Source organism: Epinephelus moara, chromosome 2 (assembly GCF_006386435.1).
Source record: "Epinephelus moara isolate mb chromosome 2, YSFRI_EMoa_1.0, whole genome shotgun sequence".
Classification (NCBI taxonomy): Eukaryota; Metazoa; Chordata; class Actinopteri; order Perciformes; family Serranidae; genus Epinephelus; species Epinephelus moara.
The window spans coordinates 24,819,187-24,835,286 of record NC_065507.1 but is presented as its reverse complement, the minus strand read 5'-3'; the positions used below and the strand labels follow the sequence as shown (position 1 = coordinate 24,835,286).

The following is a 16,100-nucleotide window of genomic DNA, read 5'->3' as shown; positions in this document are numbered from 1 at the left end:
CCAGTGTCAACAAACAGTATGATCACATGCAGACAGTTGAGGGATGGAGATCTCAGCTCTCTTTATTGGCCTGTTGCTGTCTCTTCATTTGGGTGATCTTAACTCAACTCTTGCTTTGAATTCTGGGGATGGTCTCAAACAAAGCGCTTGCTGTACAGAAGATAAGACTGTTGCTGGGTCCAACACTGAGGCCTCAGCTGTGAAGTGTAAGCTTCAGGGTACCACTCGTGTACCTGCCTTCTCAATGGATGGTGACTATGTTATTGGTGGGGTTTTCTCCATACACTCCTACATGCATACAGTGAAGCACAACTACACCACCATGCCTGAGCCACTAAGATGCACAGGGAGGTGAGTAAGAGTGAGAAGTGGAGGATAAGAGTATGTTTGCATGTGTGGGGATGAAAATGGTTTGATCTGCGTGATGAGCTGACAATTGTGCCACAAAGCAAAGAGCGTATATACTTTCACAATCTGTGACAAGTCAGTATTTTCAGTATGAACTTTAGGTATTATATTCACAAAAATAGTAAAATATAGTAGACTATATGAAAAAAAATTTTTTTTTGGTGTTTATTGTCTGAAAGTTTAAGTGTGTTTAAGATCTGATACAAATATTAACAAGATAATGATTAAAATACACAAATAAGACTACAGATTGACTTGACTATTGTTAATCCATACTTTACAATTCATGTGAATTTTTGACTGATATCTATTCTTGTCTTTTAATCTTTGGTGTTCAGGCAACTTGTTGATGTATGTCTGTATTTGTTCCAAAGCAGCACGTGCAGTAATCAATTATTGCTCATAATTATGACTTGTAGTTTTCCTTTATTATGTTTTTTTTTTTTTTAAATTGTGAAGTGTCCTTTTCATATATAAGTTCAAACAATGACAGGAGTGTTTGTGCAGCATTGGCTTCCGTGAACTGCGCTTTGCACGTGCAATGATTTTCGCCATCGAACAGATTAACAACAGAACAGAGCTGCTTCCTGGCATCAAGCTCGGTTATCAGATCTATGACTCGTGTGGCTCAGTACCTGTGGCTGTGCATGTGGCATTTCAACTTTCAAGCAGCCTGGACACAGTGTTTTACACCAGTGACAGTTGCTCACAGTCAGGTATGGTGATGGCTGTCGTTGGTGAGTCTGGGTCCACGCCATCCATCAGCATGTCACGCATCATTGGGTCCTTTAACATTCCTCAAGTAAATATTTAGAATTTCTGAAAATTGTGTGTTTGATATACAGTACTGGTTTTATTTTTTGTTTGGGTTTTTTTGTCTGTCCTGTTGAATAATTAGAATGTTGTTTTCTGTTAGGTGAGCCACTTTGCCACTTGTGCATGTCTGTCAGATAAGCAGCAGTACCCGACTTTCTTCAGAACAATCCCTAGTGACCAGTTTCAGGCTGATGCTCTGGCCAAGCTGGTAAAACACTTTGGCTGGACATGGATAGGTGCTGTCAGGTCAGATTCAGACTATGGCAATAATGGCATGGCGTCTTTCCTGGCCGCAGCACACAGAGAGGGAATCTGTGTGGAATACTCCGAATCTTTCTTCCGGACCAACCCACGTAGCAGGATCCAGAGAGTGGCTGATGTTATCCGCAGGTTTCTACATCACTGATTGTGCTTTTGTCCACTGAGCTGACACTGATCTTCTTCACACAAAACTACATAAAATGTTTTGTTAAGTATATGATGGAGTATTGTATCTTTCTCTCAGTTTCAAATTGACCATTTATCGTTTATTCCTGTCATTACTTTCATGTCTGTTTGTGTAATCTACCTTTTTATATTTTGAAAAATGGTATTTGTATATTCATGCTGAAATATAATGTCTCTCCAGGTCGACAGCTATGGTTGTTGTGGCATTTACAGCCTCTGGAGACATGAGGATCCTGCTGGAGGAGCTGTCACTCAAGCCTTCTCCACCTCGCCAGTGGATCGGCAGTGAGGCCTGGGTAACCAACCAAGACATGCTGAGGTTCAGCTTCTGTGCTGGAGCCATCGGATTTGCCATTGAGAAATCTGTCATCCCAGATATGAGAGACTTCCTGCTGGATCTCTCTCCCTCTAAAGTTGCTGCCTCTCCAGTGCTTACTGAGTTCTGGGAGGATGCATTCAACTGCAGGCTGAGAAAAAGTGAGAAAATTGTTTCCAGGCCACCAAGCTAAATAAAGATACAAAACTTGAACTTAACAGTACTCAGAATGATTCATCATCATTCATTTACTTTAAATGCATTAAAACAGGTGAACATTCATAGATGTTACTTATTGTCTAATGGCTGAGGATTGTAAGCCCAAGATGGAATACATGAAGGTGAAAAAAAAAAGGGGTTGACGCAACTAAAACTCTATCAATTAAGAAAAAATAATAACAATAAAAACTGTGACATGTGCAAAACAATTCCTTGACGTGTAATGTAAAATAAGCATGTTTTATGCGATTGTGATACATAAATTTAGATAAAAGGCATGTAATTTTCAAAGACAATAAAAATCTCTCTGTGTTCTTTCAGGTGCAACCACAGACAAAAGTGTATGTGCTGGAAATGAAGACATACAGACGATCCAAAGCCCATATACTGACACATCTCAGCTGCGAATCACTAACATGGTGTACAAGGCTGTTTATGCAATAGCTCATGCCATTCATAATGCAGTGTGTCAGGAAACTAATTCTACAACTCAGTGTGACAAATTCACCAAGACAGAGCCCAAAGAGGTCAGTTGAAAGAAATATGTGAACACCCCAATGCCCACCTTTTGCTACAACCTATATACGTATATGTATACATATATACATATACATATATATATATATATATATATATATTGACATTGTCTTCATTTCTGTCCTTCACTGTCAAACTTTACTTCATCCTCGCAGGTTTTAACACAGCTGAAGAAAGTAAATTTTTCCCAAAATGGTTATGATGTATCATTTGATGCCAACGGGGATCCTGTGGCTAAATATGAGCTGGTTAACTGGCAAAAAACTGAGAGCGGCAGTATTGAGTTGGTGACAGTAGGACACTATGATGCATCACTGTCAGCGGGCCGGGAGTTCAATATCAACAGGAAGCTCACCTGGGTTGAGGGCGACACACAAGTGAGGAGCTCAAAAGTAATAATTTGACATTTTCAGATTTGGTGATCTGAAAGGGTACGAAATGTGATTTCCCTGTTAGTCCTGTCCATTTTGGCCGGGGAGAGATCCCTACCAAAGTCACAGAATTTTTAGCATGAAATTCCCTGTTTGTGTTTTCCAAGTAAGTGTTCTCAATAAGGCGATTTGTTCTAAAAAGACTGTAACCTTGAAAGATAACCACAGCCAATAGGAACTGGAAAATGAACAGTGATCAAATACACTTTCAGTGCACATGTTGGCATGTGTACTTTTTTAGACGGACTTAAAAACTTTAAACCTATCCTTTAATCTTTACAGCTTTGTAGCACACCTGATCATTTGCAAGTTTGTATCTACTTGTTAGGTGCCTGTGTCAGTGTGCACTGACAGCTGTCCTCCAGGATCTCGTAAAGTGCTGCAGAGAGGAAAACCCATCTGCTGTTATGATTGTGTACCATGTCCTGAAGGAGAGATAAGCAATGCTACAGGTATCTTTTAATGCACTACTGTGCAACATCAAATATATAGTATGATGTTGCTTATAAGCTCTTTTTCATTTATTGTTTTTCAGATTCCCCTGATTGTTTCCCTTGCCCCAAGGAGTTCTGGCCTAATGCAGAGAGAGACACTTGTCTCCCCAAGCCTGTAGAGTTTCTTTCCTTCAGCGAGGTCCTAGGAATCATCCTGGTTGCATTTTCAGTTGGTGGTGCCTGTCTTACTGTTATAACAGCAGCTGTGTTCTGTCATCACAGGACATCCCCCATTGTCAGGGCCAACAACTCTGAGCTGAGCTTCCTGCTGCTCCTCTCCCTGAACAACTCTGAGCTGAGCTTCCTGCTGCTCCTCTCCCTGAGTCTATGTTTCTTATGTCCATTAACTTTCATTGGACCACCCTCTGAGTGGTCCTGCATGCTGCGCCACACAGCATTTGGGATCACCTTTGTCCTCTGTATGACTTGTGTTCTCGGAAAAACAATTGTAGTGTTAATGGCCTTCAAAGCTACACTCCCAGGCAGTAATGTGATGAAATGGTTTGGTCCTCCACAGCAAAGAATGACTGTAATAGTTTTCACATTCATTCAATTTTTAATATGTACAATATGGTTGGTTCTTAGTCCCCCTTTTCCAATGAAAAACCTCACCACATATAAGAAGAGAATCATCCTGGAGTGTGCATTAGGCTCAGCTATAGGGTTCTGGGCTGTGCTTGGATATATAGGCCTACTGGCTGTCTTTTGCTTTGTGTTAGCTGTCCTAGCCCGGAAACTACCTGATAATTTTAATGAAGCCAAACTTATCACCTTCAGCATGTTGATATTCTGTGCAGTCTGGATCACCTTTATCCCAGCATATGTCAGCTCTCCTGGGAAGTTTACTGTGGCTGTGGAGATATTTGCTATTCTGGCCTCCAGTTTTGGACTAATACTGTGTATATTTGCTCCAAAGTGTTTCATCATATTGTTTAAGCCAGAAAAGAACACCAAGAAACATTTAATGAACAAAAATCAGTCGTAAGACACCCAAAACAGTAAAGATGGCAACATACAGTATAAAGTTGAGATGTGCAAATCCAACACAGTCTTCATTTTGTTGATTCAAATATGTACACTTGGGGGTTATATTACATTCAAAATTTTAATTTTTTAAATGATCATTAAATATGTTAATGTATTATTTTAGGTCTTTAGCACATGGGGCAAGGTGGAGCATAGCCTCCACACTGATAGGCATTAGGATCGGGTGCATTGTGAGCCAGGCAGCAGGCAGGACCTAGTCGTGCTGACCCCTGGCATCGCAGATTGGCTCAAGGGACTTGGAATGTTGTCTCTCTGGAACCAGAGCTGGAGCAGGAGATGGAGTGGTACCAGCTAAATGGAGTTGGGCTTGACTCTACACATAGTACTTGTTCTGGAACCAACCTCCTAGAGAGAGGCTGGACTCTCACCTGTGTTAGAGATGTCCAGGGAGAGAGGTGATATTTAGGTGTAGGGATACTCACGAACCCCCGGCTGAGCACTTTAATGCGATTGCAAGTCTGAGAGGAGGTCTCTGAATGTTGTTTGAGCCTATTCACCGAACGGCACTTTGGAGTACCTGGCCCTCTTTGAGTCTCTAAAGGGTGTCGTGGAAGGGGTGCTGACCTGGGACTCTATATTTCTCCTGGGGGACTTCAACACTCACATTGTCATTGATGGGAAAACCTGGAGGGGGGTGACTGGGAGGAACGGCCTGCCTGATCTGAACCCGAGTGGTGTTATGTTATTGGACTTCTGTGCTTGTCATGGATTGGGCATAATTAAGACCATCTTTGATCACTGGGAGGCTCAGATGTGTACCTGGTACCAGAACACCTAATGTCAAAGATTGATGATCAACTTTGTGGCTGTATCATCAGATCTGCAGCCCTATGTCTCTGACACAAACACTGAAGAGAGTCAACTTATCACCACCTGGTGGTGAGTTGGATCAGATGGCGGGAGAGCCTGTCGAACAGACTTGGTAAAACCAATCGCATAATGAGGGTGAACTGGAAAGTCTGGCTGAGGCCTGGAGGCAGCTGTGAAAAGCTATGGTCAGAAGGTCATTGGTACCTGTCCTGGCAGCAACTTAAGAACCCAGGGTGGACACCTGTGGTGAAGGAGGCCATCAGGCTGAAGAAGGAGGCCTTTGAGGATTTATTGGCCCAGTGGTCTCCTGAGACAGTAGACGGGTACCGGGTGGCCAGAAGGGCTGCAGCTGTGGTGGTTGTGGAAGCAAATACCCGGGAGTGGGAGGAGATGGGGGAGGACTTTTGGTTGACCTCAAGAAAGCTCTGGGTATTTCTGCTGGGGGACTTCAGAATTCACATGGCCAATAATAGAGAAACCTGGATGAGGGTGATTGGGAGGAATAGCCTGTCTGATCTGAGCCTTAGTTGTGGTTTGTTATTGAACTTATCTGCCAGTCATGGATTGGCCGTAATGAAAACCATGTTCGAGCATAGGGTGGGTCATACTGTAAGTGTACTTGGTAGCAGAACACCCTCGACTAAAGACTGATGATTGGCCTTGTGGGTGCAACATCAGATCTGCATGTTTTGAAGAAACAGGTAAAGAGAGGAGCAGAGCCAAAAAATGATCACAATCTGGTGGTGAGCTGAATCAGATCAGGCTTGTTCATGAAACAAAGAAAGGTCATTTGCATTCAACTTCCAAGGGTCCATCAAGTCATACCTTAATGTGACATCCTGCCCATGGACCTAGCTTAAAACGTGATCGGGCACTACTGTGATATGTGACACCCTGAAATGTCATTATGCCAACTCTCCTTTGATCTCCAAAGAGGAGGGTTGTGGGTGTTGGCTGGACCTGCTACACCCTTCCCCCACCTTGTCTCGACTTAGCTCCCAGCAAGAGCTACAAACAAAGCTCTCTGATCTAAACGCAGCCTGCTGAAGTAGCCAGACTGAAGACACAAAACCCGAAGAGACTGAAGCCCCTTTTACACTGCCAGATTTTCCGTGAATGTTAGGCCGTTTTGCCAGCAAGCTGCGAGCGTTTAGACACACAGAGCCAGATTGGCGAGTTGATCCGAAGTGCCCAATTTTGCACCTCGTAGGGTAGTCATATTGGCAGAACCCTTAGTTTAAACAGACAGAGGCGGCCTTCCGCAATGGGAGGGGCTGTTGAAGACTTGTGGGAGGAGCTGCACGTGCGACCCACTGGCGGTGGATAAACAGGAAACAGCTGATAGCAGGAATTAGCGAGCAGCTAGTAGGGAGAGGGACAGACAAACCTGACAGACACTGTAAAGATGAGCAACTGGGGAGACAAGGAATTGCGCGCCCTCCTTGCCCTCACAAACGAAGGGGCCATTAACTGTCAGATGACGGGGACGGTGAAGAACGGGCCGACTTACGAGAGAATCGCCGAAGGACTGACTAGCCGCGGCTTCCCTCCCACATCACTGTTTACGTCACACGCTGAGCTACACATTTTGCTACTTGCTCACGCCCCCCATTGCCCCGAAAAAGGCGCATTCTGTATAAACAAAAGTAGGAAGGCGGCATTTTGCTGCACTCCCCAATTTTATTTTTATATTGCCAATGCTGAAAAAAGACTGATTGGGCTTTCCTGCAAATTTGCACAATTCCTATCTAAAAAGGGCTTGAGAAAGACAACAAAATTTATTTAGCACTGAACTTCTAACTCTGCAAGGTGAATGAGCGACTTGTTTCCTTGGATCAGCACCACCGAAACACGGCACAGTAGAGACTGCAATGAACCCCCTTCTTCTAAGCCAGGTTTATCCATAACGGACAACCCCTGGCTAACAAAAGCAGCACGTCACAGCACCAGTCCTCCCCAAATCCATTGACTGGTAAAGTAACAACTGGGCATAGCATGATTACAAGAGTACAAGTGAAGCAAGACTGTTAAACTCTGTCAACTGTGATTGATTGAATGCTGTTTCTGAACTCAAAGTTCTCGCTTCTTCTCCTCTGTCCTGACTGACCACACATGGTGAGCCTCCCCCACTTAGTGTCGTTTTTTTGTTTGCCAATTTCTGTTTTGTTTCATATACAGACCTCCTTGTCTTATTATCTGTCACTCACATGCACACGCACGCACACACACACACACACACACACACACTCCACAAGTTCCTTACAACTGCTGACCTGTTGTGAAGTCTTGTCCCAACAGCCTCTCTGAGCTGAGAGAAAGCAACTACCCCAAACAAAGGAGTTTAAGAATCTCAGAGTCTTGTTCTCAAGTAAGAGTAAAATCAAATGTGAGATGGACAGGCGGTTTGGTGCAATGTTAGCAGTAATGTGGGCACTCAAGAGGGAGCTGAGGCTCAAGGCAAAGCTTTCTAATATACCAGCCCTTCTGCGTTCTGAGCCTCACCTATGGTCATGAGCTTTGAGTAGTGAATGAAACAATGAGATTGTCTATACAAGCAACCAAATGAGTTTTGCTTTGTAGGGTGGCTGGGCCAAGCCTTAGAGATAGGGTGAGGAGCTCAAAAATCCAGAGGAAGCTTGGAGTAGAGACACTGTTCCTTGGTGTTTAAAGGGGCCAGTTAAGATGACTGGGCATATGATCAGGATGACTCCTGGGTGCCTCCTCTAACAGACTGGGCACATCCAACTGGTAGGAGGCTTCAGGGGTAGACCCAGAGCACGCTGGAGAGATTATATATCTCATCTGGCATGGGAACACTGGAAAGCGTTGCTTGGAAAAGGGATGTCTGGCGTACGTTGCTTAGCCTGCTGCCCTGGCCTCGGATGAGTGGATGAAAATGGACTAAATATTTTTTCATGGGCTGCAAAAAATTAAAAGAATAAAGTTAACTAATAAAGTCAAACCATAAGAAAGAGTGGTATTGAGTTCTTTCATTTTTATAAAATTATTCTTATTTTAAAAAATATTTCCATATCTGCATTATTCAAAACACGATTAAAGCATAAAAACAACCCATTTAAGGTATGCTTTTGTTAGGCTGTAACACAGGCTAAAACAAAGCAAAAAAGGTCTGAGGATATGTCAAAATTAGGAAGGTACCTGGGGCCAGATTCATAAAACTCTGTGTAGATTCATGACTAAAACTGTGGATACGCACAAAGGCATAAATGTGCATAGATATTCTTTTTGTCAGAATTATAAAGCTATGTGTACGTCTGACTCTGTAGGCTATTTAAATCTTGATCACTGTGGTCTTGGGTGCACAGGCATGAGCCTCCTCTCCACACCCACAGATTGCCATAAATGGATGCAGAAATGCCCTTAAGCATCCATTTGTATATCAATACTTGGGCCTCTCCACCATTTTTTTTAGACCTGTCAATTAGAAATACGGTAAGGAAAGTGCAATTTCTCCCACTGTGTCGCATCAGCGAGGTTCTCCAACAGTGCCAGTGCAACTATAATCATTGCTGTGGCAATTTGTGGCATGTCTACCACTAATTCATCACGTTTCTGCAAACCATTGTCCTGGTAAAATCTCAATCCTCATGATTATTACATGTCAGATGGAGGACCACTTCATATAGCGCTCATGTTCAAACAGGCTTTACAAAGTGCCTCACAGGATATTTTTAATACACCTTTGACTGAATTTTTCAGAGCACTGTGTAACCTGCAAAATGTATAAAACAATCAGTGAAAATGGCAACAAACTGAAAACAATATTATCTGTCTCTCAACTATTTTTTAATATCCTTCTTATCATCACAGCTGCAGCCATCTCAACCAAAACTGTATCTATGCCTGGTCTACGCATCGTTTTTCTGCGCATGCATCGTTTATGCATCTGGCACCTGGTGTTTACAATGATAACTTTACAAGAGGAGAAGAGATACATGGACACTTACAGTAGTAAAGATTATTGTACATGCAGCCAAAAGAAATGACCTAGAAAGCGTGAATCAAAGACCACTGGTTAAGAGCATCCTCTCTACCCTACAGTCCCTACAGTAAGCTGGGTCCATGTCATTGGTCCAACAGCCCATTGGTCCAACATCCCATTAGTCCGATGTCCCATTGTTCCGATATGTGATTATACTAGGCTATACTGTTTTTGTGTACCATAGAGGATCAGCAAACGCAACAAAAGTAGGCTACTGGTCGAGATACATGTGTCTTAGAGAGAAGACAGTGAAACACCATAACCTCCTGTTATTAACTCTGGGGTCGGGGTTGTGTGGGGAGCTCTCCGCGGTGCTGAATGGCTCCCGGCGGGCGTATTTCTGCCTTGATGGTGCGCTGCGACCGGCTCTGGGTCAGCTGGGAAAGGCTTGAGGCGAAGCAGGCTCACGGCTTATGTTTGCCACTTTCTTTTTCATTTTAACCCACACCATGATCTTTCCCTGACCCTAACCAAGTGCTTTTTGTGCCTAAACCTAACCAAACTTTAACCACAAGGCATCATGATGATTTCGGAACAACGGGACTTCGGAACAATGGGTTTAATATGGTCAGAACAATGGGACGTCGGACCAATGGGCTGTCGGACCAATGAGCAGTTCCCCAGTAAGCTGATAGTAGGTGGAGTGAAGCTCTGTCTGAAAATATATATAAACCCATGAAAACACATTCACAGTATGATCACATGCAGATAGTTAAGGGATGGAGATCTCAGCTCTCTTTATTGGCCTGATGCTGTCTCTGGGTTTTCTGGAGCTGATCTCAGCTTTTGCTTTGAATGGTTCTGGGGATGGCATGAAACAAAGGGCTGGGTTTCCAGAGGATACGAGTGGTGCTGGGTTTGCAACTGATGCTTCGTTTGTAAAATGTACACTTCAGGGTACCACTCGTGTACCTGCATTCTCAGCGGATGGTGACTATGTTATTGGTGGGGTTTTTGCATTACATCATTACATGCACACATTAAAGCATAACTACACCACCATGCCTGAGCCACTAAGGTGCACAGGGAGGTGAGTAGAAGGGAGAAGTGGGGGATAAGAGGATGTTAAACTGTGTAGAGATAGAAAGGTTTGATTTGTATGATGAGCATACAATCATGTTGCAAAAATTTTGGTGATACAGAAAACCTGAGAAAAATCTATTATTTCACAATCAGTGCCAATTTAATATTTGGCTATATAAATTGCAGGTATTATACTCACAAAAACAGTAGAGTGTGAAAATACACATTCTGTGTTTTTAAACTGAAAATATAGGTGTGTCTCACAACTGTTTTCTAAATATTTAACTGAATAAAAACAAATTACGAATTTTGATTTACTTGACTATTGATAATTTGTGCATTACGGCCCATGTGAATTTTGGACTGATATCTAATCCTGTGTTTTGAACTCGGTGTTCAGGCAATTCATTGATGTGTATTTGCTCCACAGATGCAGTGCAGCCATTGTATCTATTTCCAGTGCATAATTTCAAATTGCAGTTAATCTTTAGTTTGCATTTCTAGGAGTATTTCTTTAACGAAAGTGTCTGTGTGCAGCATGGTCCTCCATGAACTGCGCTCCTCACGTGCAATGGTGTTTGCCATCGAGGAGATAAACAACAGCACAGAGCTGCTGCCTGGCATCAAGCTCGGTTATCAGATCTATGACTCGTGTGCCTCAGTGCCCATGGCTGTGCATGTGGCATTCCAGCTTTCAAGTGGTCTGGACCCGGTGTTTTACACAGGCAACAGCTGCTCACAATCTGGTATGGTGATGGCTGTCATTGGTGATTCAGGGTCTACACCATCCATTGGCATGTCGCGCATTGTTGGGTCTTTCAACATTCCTCAAGTAATTGTTTTTAATTTCTGGCAAATAATTAATATACAGGAATGATTTTTTTGTCTGCCCTGTTAAAACAAACACTGTTGTTTTCATTTAGGTGAGCCACTTTGCCACTTGTGCATGCCTGTCAGATAAGCAGCAGTACCCAACTTTCTTCAGAACAATCCCTAGTGATCAGTTTCAGGCTGATGCTCTGGCCAAGCTGGTAAAACACTTTGGCTGGACATGGATAGGTGCTGTCAGGTCAGATTCAGACTATGGCAATAATGGCATGGCGTCTTTCCTGGACGCAGCACACAGAGAGGGAATCTGTGTGGAATACTCTGAATCTTTCTATTGGACCCACCCACGCAGCAGGATCCAGAGAGTGGCTGATATTATCCGCAGGTTTCTACATCACTGATTGTGCTTATGTTACCTTTGTTGACACTAATCTTCTCCACACAAAACTATAATATGTTCTGTGAAATATAAGACATATTTTTTTATTATCTTAGCATGTTTCTGTTTTTCATCATGATTGTTTCTCTGATATTTATTACTGATATTTTCTAAACAAATAGTCAGTGAGATCAAATATTATCTCTCACTCCAGGTCGACAGCTATGGTTGTTGTGGCATTTACATCCCCTGCAGACATGATGATCTTGCTGGAGGAGCTGTCACTCAAGCCTTTTCCACCTCGCCAGTGGATCGGCAGTGAGTCCTGGGTAACTGACCCAGACATGCTGAGGTTCAGCTTCTGTTCTGGAGCCATCGGATTTGCCATTGAGCAATCTGTCATCCCAGGTCTGAGAGACTTCCTGCTGGATCTCTCTCCCTCTAAAGTGGCTGCCTCTCCAGTGCTTACTGAGTTCTGGGAGGATGCATTCAACTGCAGACTGGGAAAAAGTGAGGAAGCTGTGCTGATTTTAAGCATAGGTAAAACAGTGCAGTGTTTTAATGTGAGCTGGAAAACGTAAGGACTAAAAAATAGGATTGACAAACTAGAACAGCAAATATTAGAAAATAGATTAAGTCATATCTGTAAACATTGCTTCGAAATGTGTGAGCATGTTTGCAACACAATATACAGTATATATGTGGTTTTCTACAAGGCACATTTAGCAGTTTAAAAATAATGACAATAAAAATAAACAAAACAAAAAGGATAATAAACACAGATTAATGAATAATAATGTTATATCACTGTCAGGGCTAATAGACAGGTGTCGCTGTCTCTGTGTGTTTTTAGGTGCAGCCACAGACAAGAGTGTATGTGATGGAACTGAAGACATACAGATGATCCAGACCCCGTACACTGACACATCTCAGCTGCGAATCACTAACATGGTGTACAAGGCTGTTTATGCAATAGCTCATGCCATTCATAATGCAGTGTGTCAGGAAGCTAATTCTACAACTCAGTGTGACAAATTCACCAAGATAGAGCCCAAAGAGGTCAGTTGAAATGAATAGCTATGTGAACACCCCAATGCCCATCTTTTGCTACAACATATATTTTCATTAAATATTATTTTATTTTACATTGTCTTCATTTCTGTCCCTCATTGTTTAACATTACTTCATTCTCACAGGTTCTTACGCAGCTGAAGAAAGTAAATTTTTTTTCCAAAATGGTTATGATGTATCATTTGATGCCAATGGGGATCCTGTGGCCAAATATGAGCTGGTTAATTGGCAAAAAACTGAGAGTGGCAGCATTGAGCTGGTGACAGTAGGACACTATGATGCATCACTGCCAGCGGGCCGGGAGTTCAGTATCAACAGGAAGCTCACCTGGGTGGAGGATGGCACACAAGTAAGGAGCCCTACAGCAATCATTTAACATATTCATATTTGATGAACTGAAAGGAAATGATATGTATTTTTGGTCCCCACCACTCCTGTCCATACTCGCTCTGTAAAGAGATCTGTTCCAAACTTACAGTATATTTAGTATGAAAGTTTCCCTTTTTATTTTCACTTGCTGAGCTACTGCAGAGGGATAATAACAAATAAATGAATCCATAGATGGCACGATGGCATCAGCTATACTCAGGTTGTTTGTTTAGTTATTGTTTATGAAGATCAGTCATACATCTCATTTGACAAAAAAAAAAAAACAGGATGCATCTGAAGGTTGTGGCTGGTAGACAGATGATCTCAAACCTGGACTTTATAACCTTTTTTATTTTACCTACACATAAAAGATATGGTTCATAGCAAGTTGAAAACGAAAATTATCATAGCTTTTTCCACCACAAGGACTATCGAGCAGACATCAGGTTTACACGATACAAAACAAAACAAAAATCAAATAAACCGCAATATGAGTGTAGGCCACTGTAAGAACAGTCTACACTGGTTGGTATTGAAATAGAACAATTACAAATTAAATCATAACAAGAGCATTCACAAATAATATTTAGCCTCTGAATTTTGAAACAAATATAGCCGCAAGTGACAATTGCAGGGTTTAAGCCAGTGCTGACCTTTGAAACTTGAAAACGAGTAGGATCAAGACCTTTTACGGTGTAGGACACCTGCCTTAAAGATAAACAACAGGTTTCATGACAATCAAACATCACAAAAATTCTCATTGAATTCTCCTCAGGAAGGGATGGCAAAAACATGTTTTTCAAATAATTCAAAATGGCAAAATTTTTTCCAGGAGGACATTAATGGTTCTTGAGGCCTTTTTGTAGAGTACATTGAGCTGCACTAGTGTGTCAAGATTCAAATCAGTCCGTGTTACAGTGTGGTGTTCAAATGTTGACCCTAAATTATAGCGCCCCCATCTGGCTGATTATTGTCATATTTCTTGAGCAGCATTTGCACACAGCATTCAATGGCTGGTGCAAATGCCATGTCTCTATGAAAAAAAAATAAAAATAAAAAATAAAACAGCAAAAAACCTGTTTTATTTTTTAAAAATAATAATAAGCCCTTCGGGCTTGAACCCATATTAATGCACCTGTAACGTTTACTTCCTAAACATGGCCTACAGAGTTAAATCACTCAGTAGGTAGTGATATGCAGAACAACCAATCGCTGACTTCACCTAGCTCACTAGAAAACATTACAGACTTGGGTGGGCAGGAAGAAAACAAAGAAGCCATCCAAATAAGTTCTAAACTAATAATAAGAATAATTCCGTGCAGTAGTGTAAATCCAACAACCCAAATACACACACACACACACACACACACACTGGTGAAGGTGGTTTGGCTGCAAATTTGCTGTATACCTAATGACTCAATTCGAATATATAGTGATATGGTAACTTTAATGTTTGGTAGTTGTAGACTGTCCTCCAAAAATCTTATTTTTGTTAAACATAAATTAAAAAAAATAAAAATAAAAAATAAAACAGCAAAAAACAATAAGGCTTCAACCCTTCGGGCTTGAACCCATATTAATGCACCTGTAACGTTTACTTCCCAAACATGGCCTACAGAGTTAAATCACTCAGTAGGTAGTGATATGCAGAACAACCAATCGTTGACTTCACCTAGCTCACTAGAAAACATTACAGACTTGGGTGGGCAGGAAGAAAACAAAGCAGCCATCCAAATAAGTTCTAAACTAATAATAAGAATAATTCCGTGCAGTAGTGTAAATCCAACAACCCAAATACACACATACACACACACACACTGGTGAAGGTGGTTTGGCTGCAAATTTGTTGTATACCTAATGACTCAATTCGAATATATAGTGATATGGTAACTTTAATGTTTCGTAGTTGTAGACTGTCCTCCAAAAATCTTATTTTTGTTAAACATGAATAAAAAAAAAATAAAATAAAAAATCAAAGCTAATTATGGGAAAGCTAAGCTTCCCCTACCCTCTTAATGGCATCAACTATTAAGGAATCTAAACGAAAGTCGGTGACTCTGAATGAAAACTGCTTGATTTGTCTAACTCCGACTCCTGAAGCCTCATTGTAGCTTCGGCTGCATTTCAGAACTCATGTTTACACAAAACAGGTACTGTGGATTTTGTCCCTGAAAACTGACAATACACATACACATAATGCACATATTGAATATTATTTACATATTCATATATGTAAAAAATGTTTTACGACAGACTTGCAAAATGTGAGCCTATCTTTTAATCCTCACAGCTTTGTAGCACACCTGAATATGTGTGAGTCTGTTTGTATCTATGTGTCAGGTGCCTGTGTCAGTGTGCACTGACAGCTGTCCTCCAGGAACTCGTAAAGTGCTGCAGAAAGGAAAACCCATCTGCTGTTATGACTGTATACTGTGTCCCGAAGGAGAGATTAGCAATGTTACAGGTACTTTATTATTTTGTAATGCATATTCACAATACAAATATACAACTGCTAAAAGCCATTTATTTTTTCAGATTCCCCTGATTGTTTCCCTTGCCCCAAGGAGTTCTGGCCTAATGCAGAGAGAGACACTTGTCTCCCCAAGCCTTTAGAGTTTCTTTCCTTCAGTGAGGTCCTAGGAATCATCCTGGTTGTGTTCTCAGTTGGTGGCGCCTGTCTTGCGACTATAACAGCAGCTATATTCTATCGTCATAGGACATCCCCGATTGTCAGGGCCAACAACTCTGAGCTGAGCTTCCTGCTGCTCCTCTCCCTGACTCTATGTTTCTTATGTCCATTAACTTTCATTGGACCACCCTCTGAGTGGTCCTGCATGCTGCGCCACACAGCATTTGGGATCACCTTTGTCCTCTGTATGTCTTGTGTTCTTGGAAAAACAAT

General features: G+C 41.8%; 1 protein-coding gene across 1 annotated transcript; it reads left to right on the top strand.

Moving 5' to 3' along the window:
- The first annotated feature begins 229 nt into the window (after positions 1-229).
- LOC126401640 (extracellular calcium-sensing receptor-like) lies at positions 230-4,653 on the top strand. Its single transcript, XM_050062984.1, has 8 exons — positions 230-351; positions 916-1,210; positions 1,325-1,614; positions 1,853-2,148; positions 2,528-2,733; positions 2,899-3,120; positions 3,503-3,626; positions 3,710-4,653. The coding sequence occupies exons 1-8, from the start codon at positions 245-247 to the stop codon at positions 4,651-4,653; spliced, it is 2,484 nt and encodes an 827-aa protein (XP_049918941.1). The 5' UTR covers positions 230-244.
- Positions 4,654-16,100: the final 11,447 nt, after the last annotated feature.

Bases quoted from the DNA above. Each gene is read 5' to 3' on its own strand.
- LOC126401640 (XM_050062984.1), top strand. From the start codon at position 245: ATGGATGGTGACTATGTTATTGGTGGGGTTTTCTCCATACACTCCTAC. The intron at 2,149-2,527 runs GTGAGAAAATTG...GTGTTCTTTCAG, and splicing joins CAACTGCAGGCTGAGAAAAA to GTGCAACCACAGACAAAAGT. The intron at 2,734-2,898 runs GTCAGTTGAAAG...TCATCCTCGCAG, and splicing joins CCAAGACAGAGCCCAAAGAG to GTTTTAACACAGCTGAAGAA.